The 14,327-nt window shown below is 40.2% G+C and overlaps 1 protein-coding gene across 1 annotated transcript in view; it reads right to left on the bottom strand.

Moving 5' to 3' along the window:
* Window positions 1–302: 302 nt before the first annotated feature.
* Window positions 303–14,327, bottom strand: part of LOC149011791 (uncharacterized) — a 69,932-nt gene continuing 55,907 nt past the window's right edge. Inside the window, exons 11-13 of the mRNA XM_089161970.1 lie at window positions 3,021–3,111; window positions 1,174–1,221; window positions 303–1,086 (exon numbers count right to left, since the gene is read on the bottom strand). Coding sequence (XP_089018096.1) covers window positions 998–1,086; window positions 1,174–1,221; window positions 3,021–3,111 — 228 coding nt within the window. The 3' untranslated portion in view covers window positions 303–997. The remainder of the gene's footprint in view (window positions 1,087–1,173; window positions 1,222–3,020; window positions 3,112–14,327) is intronic.

Here is a 14,327-nt window from a genome sequence, read left to right as displayed (position 1 = left end):
AGGTGCTCACAACAAGCTAGCCCTAGACAAACCTCAGTTCCAAAACTATTTTCGCATAGTAATCCATTTCTAGTAAAAAAAATTCTTAACCCACAGTGTTATTCAATTAATAATGATTGACACCTTTAGATGGCATACGTAGTAAGTCCTACCCCCTTCATATAGAAAATTACTAGTTCTGAGTGGTAAAGATCGATACTTCTCAGTGGAGAAGTCTTGGGTTCGACCCTTGCAGACAGCATTATATTTTCAATATTAAAAAAAACATCAGTACCAAAAAAAAATTACTAGTTCCCAAATATAAAAACATCTTGAATCACGATCGACTAAGGAATAGGGTGATTCATGCTAAAAATCAGAATCGGCTGGACTCAAATGTAGATCGCGTTTACAAATATTAAAACGCTAGGAAAGAAGCAAAAAACACAATGATTTACCTCCCTCGTCCCACTTTTACGAGGGGAAAAAAGGCAGGCATTAACTAGGACGAAAAGAAAGCATCACTACTACGGATCATTAGTCAACCATCGAAATGCAATCAGGAGTTTTTTTGGTCTGTCCCAAACCTCACAGATACTCAATACATATAAATACAAAGTATCAGTTCTGGTCTTCTTAACATAAACATATTTAGCTGGCTTCTTAAATGTCAGATTAGTTCCATCTTCTTAAAAGGAAAAAAAAAACAAAAAGGAGAAGATTTTAAACCCAGAAACTGCCACAAGAGAAGGCATGTGCTACTCAGCCAACCTGGGCAGCCAGGACATCAATAAATCATCTCATTGCTCAAGAAAGACTCCACTCTGTTTAAGTACTACCAATGCTAATATCACTGTTACTACCACTACCACTGAGCTTTGTTAAATACCTTAGACACCACTGTACACAGATGATGGCTCTGCAGAGGCCTGACTAAAAATAAGCAGGCATTTCAACCATCAACATCAGAGGGGCTCATGCGTCAGAGAATGCATCACTTAGCAAGACTCATGGAATCTTATGGGGTCATGCAATCACTTGAAGTAAGCATGTGTGTTTCTCTATCCTCTTCTGTGGGGTCCATAGAGTAATCCACCATAGAATCACCTGCAAAAGATGACCACCACCCATCAGTGTCCAACCAGAATTATTCGCAGTCATAATGTATAGATCAGTTAAGAATAGATCCATTACTCATTACGGAATCCAGAGACAACCGCATTGATGGCGCATTCTTCAGATCTACAACAGTCAAAAACAGTTGGAAGTGTCAGGGTTCTCTACCACATCTATCGAAAGACAAGAAAAAGAAATAATGCTGCTTTCGTATAAGAAAATCTCAGTGAACAGAAACCATAAGATCCACATGCGTAATGCTTATCAAAATCTTCCCCTCTAAAAAAAAATAAACAAATACATAAAAATTCAAGAGGAGAGTTACAGGCCTCAATAGGAATTGACGGCAGCCATAGAGAGGCATGCAAAAATGTTTGTAGCTCATCTTCTCTTCTCCTCCCAAATAACTGTACAAGTAAAGTTGAGGTATCTCATTTGTACTTTGTGGTTGAGACCAGCACAATTTGAAATATTCTCTACTTGTTTGGAGGCCATTTGGATTGTATTTATTTCAATATCCATGATATTCCATACAAAAAAAATGCCAAAGGGCCTGGGGAGGATCTCTGTGCATGTATACTCCTACTTTCGCAAAGAGACTATCTCCAGACTCAAAACCCATGAGCACTAGATCACAATGTTACAACCCTCCATTCCCTTTGAAATACAAAACCCTAGGTAAGGTAATAGATCACAATAAGTACCTGTGGTTTGTCCCAAAAGAGAAATCTGGGCAGGTGTTACTACTACTTTGGCCAAACCGGATTGGTTCCATTTCCTCCAGCTAATTCAGATGCACTGGATCTTTTGAGAAATGAATAAAACGACCTGGTTTTTGGAATAAAGTACTCTGGAAAGCAAAATGATACCCTTTGAAAAGGGACATATCAGCTACCCACGGTGTTAATAGGAGAAATGGAACACGACAATTCCCCGGTCAAGTGCCCAATGTCAACATGGTTGCTGAAAAATAAAAAATGGGTTCCAAGTTGCAAAATGCTGGAAAAGATGCCGAGAAATATTCAAATGGCCAACTGTTCATAAAACAGGTCCCTTAACATTTTCAGGCAAGGTGATACTAGAATAACAAATGTGGCTGCGACAGCCACCTTTGGAAATTGGGGTTCCTTAATCGTCCACTTTTGTGTTCCACAACCCTATTTTTTTGTGAAGTCTTATGAACAACTAGTTTGGTGTATCATATCATGGGCAGTAAAAAAAATTTATATAAATAAATAAATAAAAAGAAATCAGAGATTATATTCTTACCATTTTCCGAAACGTCAGAAAAAAGAAAAGTTTTACTACAGGCATCAAACGGGGTATTATTTCATTATAAAAAGTTGGAAACATAGAGCCATGGCCAAGTAAGACGAGAATGGGCATCCACAAATATCATGAAATACATAAAACCTTGCATATTTTTAACATGACAAAGACATGAAAAATATCAGAATAGACTATGAAAATAAAAATGAATTATGAGCCACGAACAAGGAGGAAGAAAAGCTCAATGATGCTTTCCCAATTAGCAAGCTTCACAATCTGGAATAGAAATAGACTTGAGGAAATAGAGTTCATAATTTAGACAATAACAAATGACCTAACCGGCAATACACTGGAAAGAAATCACACCACAATCAACAATAGCAGAAACAGAAGGGGATTGGAGCTGCACAGTGGAGATAGATTCATCATTTTTTCCCCATTTCTTCGCCTTGATCGGGTTGAAAGATTCTGGAGTTCCGACAATACCAACGCTTTCCAAACCCATAGAGGAAACCTTTTTTTTTTTTTTTTAAGGGGGGGGGGGGGGAATCACTTTGGCTTGATTTAGGATTCAACAATGCCAATGCTGTGCAAATGCATACCCAAAAAAAGAAGAGGGGGATGGAAAAGAACAAAATTGAACACCAAACTCGTACCGAGAGATTGAGAATGGTGTAGCCCTTTGACAGCTTCAAAATTCTTGTATGTGTAGCCAACAAAACTCAAATCTTTGGGAGTCAATAGCATCTGCACATAAAAGTTTAGAAACTTGTAAGAACCTTATTAAACATAACAGCTATAAAGGAGATGAAAGCCATGTAATGACAGCACATCCACGAGAAGAGAGACAAAATATATATATATATATATATATATATATATATATATATATATATATATATATATATATATATATATATATATATATATATAATATAAAAAATTGAAGGTAACATATTCCAATAACTTCATTTGGAGTTTCCTCAAATTTGATTCCATGTTTGAAACAAAATGATGCTTTAGATGATTGCTTAAAGACCAATCAACATAAACTAATTGTATACTATACGTGAAAAGTATGTAACTGATTGTATTACAGTTTCAAAATTGAAAAGAAGTGAACATAGGCCCATGCGTAGCATGTGGTAAGCAGATGGACCTGCGTTTACCTGCCTCTGGCATAATCTGGGAATCACCATAGAACTGTTGACCCATTTTGAATCAGAACTCAACACAGACTTAGCCCAGTCAAATCATGCTTGATATATCTTGACACAGGCCAAGACAACTGAAGATCTGGTAGAAACCCGTGAATCGAATACGAAAACTTATGAGATCCAATTACTGGAATAATGAAGAACAAATACAATGAAAGACAAACGGACAGTTATGATGGAGCCAGTCACCTCCCCCCCCCCCCGGCATACGTTGCCCTCAGCCAAAGGCTGCCCAAAACCACTCACAAAATATTTAATATCCTTCCTTTTCTCACAATCCCCCCCCCCCTCAAATTTTTAAAAACCAACCAGCAGTTGGCTACGGCAATTCCTTCTCCCTCCTCCACCTATCGTGATCCCAGGGCCTTAAAACTTCTGTCCCCTTGAATCACCATGTCTTGAAGGCGAAGGAGAGTCAGAAGCTTCGTCTTCCCATGCTTGCCTGCCGCACAACCAAACCGAGTCAGTGGCACAGGTCTTTTCAACACTGTTCCCAGGGACTGAGGCAGCATAAATATCACAATGTACCGAGGGATCTAGCTCATTTTGAGCATCCAGCCAATCAAGAATAATTGGCTCAGAAGCTTTAATCTGATATCGAATCAAATCCTAGGTATCATGGGATGGAGATCTATCTTCACCATCTGTGCAGCAATATTGCTGAGTAAGCTCAGGCTCTAACCTGTCAGCTACAGGCATCTTCAGAAAGAAATGAGGCTCCCTTAAGGAATGGTTTCAGTTTGTTACCATGAAGTGGCTATGACAGCGTGGAAAAAATTATCCTGGTTGTAGGGTACTAACACAATAAATCAGGTTTAAATGCAGTGGATTCTCTCCCAACATCATCCTTAGGTCATCAGCCTTCCCTTAGGCCCTGAATGTTTGAGCACAAATAGGTTGATAAGCAATAAGCCCCAAGAAGAACTCAAAAAGATGACAGCTATTCTTCTTGATTTCTACCAAGGCTTAAGTATATGCATAGTTGTCAAGGCGTCGCCTAGGCGTCGCCTAGGCGACGCCTTGGCGTCCGGGCGCTTGTGGAGCCCCTGAGGCGAGTGTCGCCTCACTCGTAACCCATAAGGCGGTCGCCTCGGGCTCTGAGGCGTCGCCTCGGGCGCCTCGGACGCCTTAGACCCCTGAGCGACCGCCTTTGTGTATTTAAAAAATAACAACATTTATGATTCCAAATCTAAGGTAGAAAAGGAATTGAAAATTAGATTCCGATTGAGAATCAACTAATGGTTGAATACTTAAGGTGTAACATGGGATCATGGTTAGTGTAACATGGGATCATTGTTACATTATTATTAACACCAAAAAAAAAAAAAAAAAAAAAAAGTTGGAGATTTAAACTCGACCAAATCGAGTCTAAACCAAAAAATCACTAAAGCCCTAAATCTCTTGGCCTCCTCTTCGTCTTGATTGACGATGGCGATGACAGCGACGATGACAGCGACGGAGAGGACGACGGCGACGGAGAGGACGACGGCGACGGAGAGGACGACGGCGACGGAGACGGCGACAGTGACCACGGCGACGATTTGTTGCAGCGACTTCTTCTGCTGTTTTCTTTTCTTTTTCTTCCGTCTGGTACAAAGTTGCAGCGGCAGCAGCATCTCAGGCGGTGGGAGCAGCACTCCGGCAGCAGCATCTCAGGCGAAGGTTCCACTGTTGTTTCTTACTTTCTTCTTCTTTCTTCTGCTTTTTTTTTTCATTTCCTAAAAAGTCTGGTACAATTTGCAGCGGCAGCAGCATCTCAGGTGATGGGAGCAGCACTCCGGCAGCATCATCTTAGGCGAAGGTTCCGCTGTTGTTTCTTACTTTCTTCTTCTTTCTTCTGCTTTTTTTTTTCTTTTCCTAAAAAGTCTACGAATGCTTTTGCAGTTGTAGCGACCCTCAAATCTGAAGTTGCAGCGGCAGCGGCACTCCGGCAGTTCTTGCATCGCAGCGTCTCAGGCAAAGGTTGGCAACTTCAACTTTGCGATATTGTTTTTCTTCTTTCTTCTGCTTTTCTTTTTATTCTCTGTTAACAGATTTTGTTAACACTAACAGCAGTAAACTCCGGTGATTTTGTTCACCATCTTCTCAGGCGACGGTATGTCGCCGGGCATTCTTTTTTTCCTTCTTTATTTTCTATGTTTTAACCATGTTGTAACTTATAACTTATTAAGTATAACCGAGACCAGTTTATTAGCTTATAGTCTACTGATTATAAAAGATATGATACATTTATAATGAATTAGAGAATTAGAGTGTATGAGATGTACACTAAAAATTTCACTTAAAACGCCTCGACCGCCTCAAAAGCGCCTCGGAGGGCGCCTCGTCGACTCATCGCCCCAACTAGCTAAAACCGCCTCGCATCGCCTCGTCGCCGTGACAACTATGAGTATATGTATCAACAGCCTGTCAACTTTGAACAGAGTCATGGCCGAGAGTATCTATATCAAGTTATCAACAACCTAAAAAACTTTTGGAACCAATGAGTCATGGCATTGCACAAGAGGAGATGCTGAGTTCCAGGCTCCGGAATCTGCTTCAAACAGCTCGAAATATTCAGATCTGTTTGTCTAGGCCTGCTGGTAAACCACTATAATTTTGGAAGTGTTATTTGAACTACAAGAAGGGCGAGCCTGGCGCAATGGTGGAGTCTCTCCATTGTGCGCTGGAGGTCGCAGGTTCGAATCAGCCTCTCTGCAAAAGCAGGGGTAAGGCTGCCTAGAAAGTCCCTTCCCCAGACCCCATAGTGTGGGAGCTTCGGCACTGGGTACGCCCTTTTTTTTTTTTATTTGAACTGCAAGCACTGACTGATTTCAGAGGAGTCTTCTCAACAAGGACAGAGTCAGGGAAAAGACAAATCTAATGTTTAACTTGCTTTATGGTATGATACAAATCCTAGAGCTAGAAGAGGTCAGGGAAGAACTGAAGAAGAAGGAAAGGTTAGAGAAAAGAGAGTAAATCCAGAATAAAAGAGGAAGGAAAGAGCAACCACAGTATTATCTTGTCAAATCAAATTTGCATTCATTCAACAATAATCTCTATTGCAGATCACATGCCCTTGTAAAATTAAAGAAAACAAATCCTATTCCAATTTGAAATAGAGATTACCTCTATCATGGACTCAACTGAAACAAACTGGGTCTCAAACTCCATTTCTATCCACAGCTGAACTAAATAAAATAAACAACAACAACAACAATAAGCCTTATCCCAACTAAATGGGGTCGGCTACATGGATTCTTGCCCTCCAATCAGTTCTGTTCAAGGCCATGCTAGATACAAGGCCTAAGCTATATATATCATTTCTCACCACTTCTCCTAAGGTTATCTTAGGTCTACCCCTAGCTCTTCTAATTCCTTCAATATGGATTATATCACGTCTCCGAATAGGAGCATTTATAGGTCTCCGTTGAACGTGGCCGTGCCACCTCAAACGACTTTCTCTAAGCTTGTCACTTATGGGAGCAACTCCCAGACCAATTCTAATATGATCATTTCTTATCTTATCCATCCTAGTTTTGCCACTCATCCATCTTAACATCCTCATTTCTGCTACACTGAGTTTATCTATATGATTCTTTTTAACAGCCCAACACTCTGCACCGTACATCATAGCTGGTCGAACAACGGTCCTATAAAATTTTCCTTTAAGCTTTAATGGAATACGCTGATCACATAAGACCCCGAACGCACCTCTCCACTTCATCCACCCTATTTTAATTCTTTGGGAAACTTCATCCTCTAAATCACCTCTTTTACTTATTATTGAACCTAGGTACCTAAAACAATCACTCTGAGGAATCTCTTTATCGTCAAGTATCACCACCTCATCATCTGCCCGATCATGACTAAAGTTACAAACTAGATATTCTGTCTTCGATCTACTAAGTTTAAAGCCTTTTGATTCCAAAGCTACTCTCCATGATTCTAATTTGGTATTAATCCCCACTTGGGTCTCATCAATCAACACAATATCATCCGCAAAAAGCATACACCAGGGGACCTCATCTTGAATGTCTTTGGTTAATTCATCCATTACCAGTGCAAATAGATATGGGCTTAAAGTTGACCCTTGATGTAGCCCAACTGTTATCGGGAATTCATTACTTTGTCCCCCCACTGTTCTAACACTGGTCACCGAACTATCATACATATCCTTAACTATATCTACATATTTACTTGCAATATTTCTTTTCTCTAGTACTTGCCAAATTAACGCTCTAGGGACTCTATCATAAGCTTTTTCTAGGTCAATAAATACCATATGAAGGTCTTTCTACATTCTCTATACCTTTCTATAAGTCTCCTAATTAAGTAAATAGCCTCCGTTGTAGATCTTCCCGGCATAAACCCAAATTGGTTCTCCGTAACTGTAGTTAAGTGTCTCAAACGGGTTTCAATTATTCTCTCCCATAATTTCATCGTATGGCTCATCAATTTAATGCCTCTATAGTTATTACAACTTTGAATATCTCCTTTATTTTTGTAAATTGGAACCACAACACTTCTCCAATCATCTGGCATTTTCCCTGTGCTCATAATCTTATAAACAACTTAGTCAACCAAACTAGTCCATGGGTTCCTAAGCTCTTCCATACTTCAATTGGGATTTCATCAGGACCTTGTGTCTTGCCGAGTTTCATCCTCCTTAAAGCTTCTTTTACTTCGGACATCGAAATTCTACGAATATAAGTTCGGACACTGGTGCCTTGGTGAAAAGTGTAATCGTCCGAAACACAAATGCTTGAAGAATGCTCATTTAGTAAACTAGAGAAATAGGTTTCCCATCTTTTCTTAATATCCTCCTCACAAACTAATACTTTACCATCTCCATTTTTAATACATCTAACATGGTCAAGATCTCTACTCTTCCTATCCCTCATCTTAGCTATCTTATAAATAGATTTTTCCCCTTCCTTTGTGCCCAACTTATTGTATAACTCTTCATACTTCCTTTCCCTTGTTTTTCCCGCAATTTTCTTAGCTTTATTTCTATACCTATACCTTTGAAGATCCTCAACATCCTTTGTTCTTTGCCATGTCTTAAAACTAGCTTTTTTATTCCTAATAGCAACTTGAACCTCACTATCCCACCACCACGTCTCTCTGTAAGAATGGATCTTTCCTTTTGATTCACCTAGAACATCTTTAGCCACCTTCTTAATACACATAGCCATCTCATTCCACATTGCATTGGCATCCCCTTTAAAATCCCATTTTCCTTGTTTGACTACTTCATTAACGAAGGATTTCGAGTACTCTCCTTTCAAATTCCACCATCTTATTCTGGGATAGTTTACCTTGGACCTTTTATGTGTTCTTGGGACTAAGCACATATCCAATACCACAAGTCTATGTTGTGCAGTTAAGCTTTCCCTCGGTATCACCTTGCAATCCTTGCACAACAATCTATCAATCCTTCTAGTTAGGAAGAAATCTATTTGGCTTCTATGCTGTCCACTTTTGAAAGTAATTAAATGTTCCTCATTCTTTTTGAAGTAAGTATTTATAATAGATAGATCAAAAGCAGTAGCAAAATCCAAAATTGAAATCCCCTCCTCATTCCTTTCTCCAAAACCATATCCTCCATGAACACTCTCATATCCTCTTTGATCTTTTCCAATATGTCCATTTAAATCACCTCCTATGATAATCTTTTCTCCTTGACGAATTCCTTGCATTAATCCATCCATATTTTCCCAAAATTCTAGCTTTAGACTTTCATCTAGTCCTACTTGAGGTGCATATACACAAATTATATTTACGAACTCTTTCTCCATTACAAGCTTGATAGCAATAATCCTATCACCCACTCTTTTAACATCCACCACATCATTTTTTAAATCTTTATCCACTATTATACCCACTCCATTTTTATTTCTTTTATCCCCAGTATACCAAAGTTTAAAGTCATCCAACTCTTTGGCTTTTTTACCCCTCCATCTAGTCTCTTGAATGCAGGCTACATTAATCCTTCTTCTCCTCATAACATCTATCAATTCTAAGCTCTTACCAGTTAAAGATCCTATGTTCCAAGATGCCAATCTAATCCTACGCTTATGGACTAGCTTCTTTACCCGCACCCGTCCACGGCGTGGGAACCCTTGCCTACTTATCACCGCATCCGGGCGCCGATGTGACGCGTCGCTTACAGGGGACGCCCTAGCTAACCCTTGCCCACTTATCACTACACCTGGGCCATAGTGTAGCGCGTCGCTTCTTTTTTCGGGGAACGCCCTAGCATAGCTTTTATCATATAAGGTCGAATCCATGAAAAAAGGTTTGGCTAGATTTTTTTCCGGTGCCGGCTGCCGACCTGACGCACCAACCCTCCTCCTTTACCCGGGCTTGGGACCGGCAGCAAAACCTGGCGGAATTTGAACTAAATAAAATAAATATCTTTTAATTCATCCAATGGCTATCTGCATCAATAGCCACATTAGGTTGGCTACCTGGATCTCATTGAACAGTTTTGAAATCTGCTTCGTAGTCATGAATCAGGACCATAGTTGTCACGGCGGTTTAGGCTAATTGAGGCAATTAGTCGACGAGACGCCCTCCGAGGCACTTTTGAGCATGGAAGAAAAATCAATCAAAATGGTAGAAATTTCGACCGAAATGCCTACAAAAATCCAAATCGAAACGAAATGTAGTAGTAGGCACGAAATGTATCCATATCGTTTCGTATCGACCAAAATTTCGGTCGATACAAGTCGATATTTCGGCCCGATACCATATCGGGCTGAAACGACACTTCCACATGTTATAAAATACCCAAAATCGAGTCATTTTCGACATTTCGACGCTGTTTCGACATTTCGAGCGATATCGCCCTGGAGATTTCGACCTCCTTTTGAAGATTTTGCTGATTTCTCTTGCTTTCATCCCATTCTACACCTAATTTCTAGTATTTCATTTCCTTCAAACACTTGATTTGCTCCTCCATTTGTGCATTTTCTCAAATCTTGCAAAGTGAGTAACCAACTTCCTCATTTTTTTATTTTTGTTTCATTTGTGCCTTAAATCATGTTAGATTGCTTCCAAATTTATATATGTTTACTTTAGAGTGTTGATCTATGAATTTGTAGTGTCAAAATTATTTTTTGATTCTTCCTACTATTTTTTTATTTTTCTGTTATTAAAATTATTTACTAAATTATGTATATTGCTAAAAATGTATATGTATAGTACATGTATAAGCTTCAAATGAATGTATGTGAGAGTTAAGACACCATATTGCTGTGATGCTGTTGAATTAATTTTTTTTCTGTTAATTATGTAATTTTACTGTATTTAATATGTATTTAAATAATTTTAAAAAATATTTATATATTAAAAAAAACCAATTAATTTCTGTTTTTAATTTTAAAATAGTGGAGTATTAGTCGAAGCATGTATGCTTTGGAGCATGTTGTGGATATTTTTAAGATAGTTTGTGTGTATTTTATATATTTTAAAATTATTTATATATTAAAAAATACTTATATAGTTATACATATATTTTTTTATATTTAAAAATAGGAGGTTATTATTAGAAGCATGTATGTCATTTTTGGAGCATATTGTGGAGCTTTTCAAGATACTCAGTGTGTATTTCTTGTATCAGGCACTCTATTTTAAAGATGTCAGACATAGCTTGGGAACATGGGAGGCCACTGACAGCCGATAGGAGGAAGAGCGAGTGTAATTACTGCAAGAAACAAATAGGAGGAGGTGGGGCCACTAGATTGAAGGTGCATCTAGCTGATGGCAACAGGGATGTAACAGGTTGCCCAAAGGTGCCTGTAGAGGTTAAGAGGGAAATGGCCTCATATATTAGTGGTGGAAAGCAAAAGAGGAAAGAGAAGAGAACACAGAGGGATGAGTTCGAGGATACCTGCTTAGATGACCTTCCAGATCCTGAGGGTTATGGTAGGGATGCGCCAGGAGACAGTGACCCTGATCCAGAGGCCGATCAGCTGAGGAGGGCGATGATGATGAGTAAGGAGCAACAGAGGATTGATGACATGAGGAGGCAACAGAGGGATCTGGGTTGTGGGTCCTCTAGAGAGCCAGTAGGTATGGGAAGCACAGGTGGCTCCCAAGTCCCTATGAGGAGGTCTCAGAGTGTGAGGCAGGAGGCTCCTATCCCACGGGCCCCTACAAGGGGTCGAGCTTCTTCAACACATCCTACAGATCCGAATCTTGAGATTCTTTGCAATGATCCGGCCCTATTTGTGAGGCCTGAGCATAAACAGAGAAAGTTGAAGCATTTATGGGGTGTGAAGGAGAAAGTGGGGATGGCTTTCTCCAAATGGGCGCATTACCATAGTGTTCCAGCACATACAGCCCAAGGGCCCTACTACAGAGATATGATTAAGCAGATAGGCAAGGCTGGGAGTGGTGTACAGGGCCCCACTCCATATGAGATATATAATGTGTATTTGCCTAACCATAAAGAGGACATAAATGAGTACATTAAGGGATTAAAGCCCATGTGGAATCATTATGGAGTGACTCTGATGGCTAATGGTTGGACTGGTCCCACTAGACAATCCATCATCAATTTCATGTTGAATTGTGATGGGAGGACATTGTTTCTGAAGTCAGTAGATGCATCCGATGAGAAGAAGGATGCAAAATACATTTACAAATTACTGAAGCAAGTGGTTAAGGAGGTTGGAGTGGAAAATGTAGTTCAAATTGTGACTGATAATGGCTCCAACTACAAGAAAGCTGGGTTGAAGATGCAGGAGAACTCCAGGTATCTAAAGTCTAAACATATAGTATTAATTTTCATTTGTAAATACATATATTTACATTACACATATACATGTACACTTTATAACTTTGTATTGATGCCTTGATGCCTTGATGGATGGACAGATATAGGCTCTTTTGGACTCCTTGTGCTGCTCACTACATTGACTTAATGTTGAAGGAGATTGGAAAGGTCAGGCTTGTGAAGAATACCGTGGACCAAGCTCGACATGTTAGCACCTTCATATATACCCACACCTATGCATTAAGGATGATGAGGGACAAGTGTCAGGGTGAGTTAGTGAGGCCAGGCATAACCAGATTTGCTACTAATTGGATAGCACTGCAGAGCTTTGAGAGTAGGAAGACTGGCCTTAGGAGTATGTTTGCATCAGAGAAGTGGTTTAACTGGGAGGGTTCTTCATCAGTGGGAGGAAGGAGAGCTCAATTGACTATCCTTGATGAGACTTTCTGGCACAATGTGCGAATAGTGGTGAAGATGCTTGAGCCTGTGGTGAATGTGTTGAGGATGGTAGATCAGCAAAGAAAACCTACTCTACCACACATATTTGCTGCGATGAGACGGGATGAAGCAGCAAGTTGCTCAGGTCCACCCACGCGGCAACAAGAAAGTCCTTCAAATCATCAACAATAGATGGGAGTCTATGTTGCAGCATCCACTGCATAAGGCTGGTGAGTTGTTAAGTCTAGTATTTAATTTAATTTTCATTATGTTATCAAACTATTAAGCATTAACTATTCCCTTTTATGACATACTTTTTCTTACACAGCATACTATTTAAATCCCAAGTACCATTACAAGGACAATATTGGGATGAGGCAAGATTTGATGGATCCTGTCCAAACTGTAGTGGAGAAGTTCGAACCGGAAACAGCTAAACAAGCAATCATCCTTATGGAGGTGAGATAGTGATTTGAATCATTTGATATTCACAATTCGTAGTTTTATACTAAGTCATTAACCTAGTAACTAGTTATTGTTTTTTCTCTTTATATATTAGATAAAGGCTTTTAGGGATGCCACTGGGAGCTTCGGTCGTGTTGTGGCCGTATCGGGACAGGAAACCGCCCCTGCGAGCAAGTTCATTCATTTATTTCATTATACATTTAATTATTATATTCTATCTTTAATTTAGTTATTTAAGTATTAAAATGACTTGGAGTCTATGTTTGTTGCAGCTGAGTGATGGTTGCAATTTGGACGTGACTCACACCACTTGAGTGTGATTGCAAGCAAAGTGCTCTCCCAGACATGTTCTGCCACTGGTTGTGAGCGAAATTGGAGCACCTTCAGCCTCATTCACTTGAAGAGGCGCAACCGATTGGGTGAGAAGCGTCTAAAGGACCTTGTCTACCTACAATATAATATGAGACTGAGAGAGGATCATATTAGACAGGGGATGGATAGAAGAGAGCACCAATATCGAGTTGGCCGACATATTTGAGATGGATGATGATGATAACCCAGTAGTTGACTGGATCAGGGATAGTGGAGACGGATTGCTGGATGAGGAGGGAGGTCTTCCCAATAGTCAGATTGCAAGGAGATGGGGGCTGATGTGGGGGACTTCATTGCCCAGGAGGGGAGGCCACATGCAGAGCCCGCCCGTCCCTTCGTGCCACACCTTAGTGCATCCACCCAGAGTGAGGATTTGATTTTCTCGTCCGACACTGCGGATGAGGTGACTCAAGCCTCCGGCAATGACGACAATGGTGGTGATGATGACGGTGATGATGGAGGGGATGAGGAGGGTGTGGGACCTCGTGATTAGGATTCAGCTAATCCTAGGGACAGACCATCACCACCACCACCACCAGTACATGAGAGTCAAGGGGGGGAGGACGACCACCAAGATTCACAGGAGAGAGTCAGTTCACCCATGCGACACAGGATTCAGACCATACTGGAGCTGCTTCTCGAGGCAAAAATGTTTCCTCTACATATTCGAGGAAGGGGAAGGGGAGACAGCACGGCTGGAGCACAGA

This window comes from Hakea prostrata, chromosome 7, assembly GCF_041222555.1.
Source record: "Hakea prostrata isolate BN-2017 chromosome 7, UWA_Hpros_2, whole genome shotgun sequence".
NCBI lineage: Eukaryota > Viridiplantae > Streptophyta > Magnoliopsida > Proteales > Proteaceae > Hakea > Hakea prostrata.
This window is presented reverse-complemented; position numbering and strand designations above follow the sequence as displayed.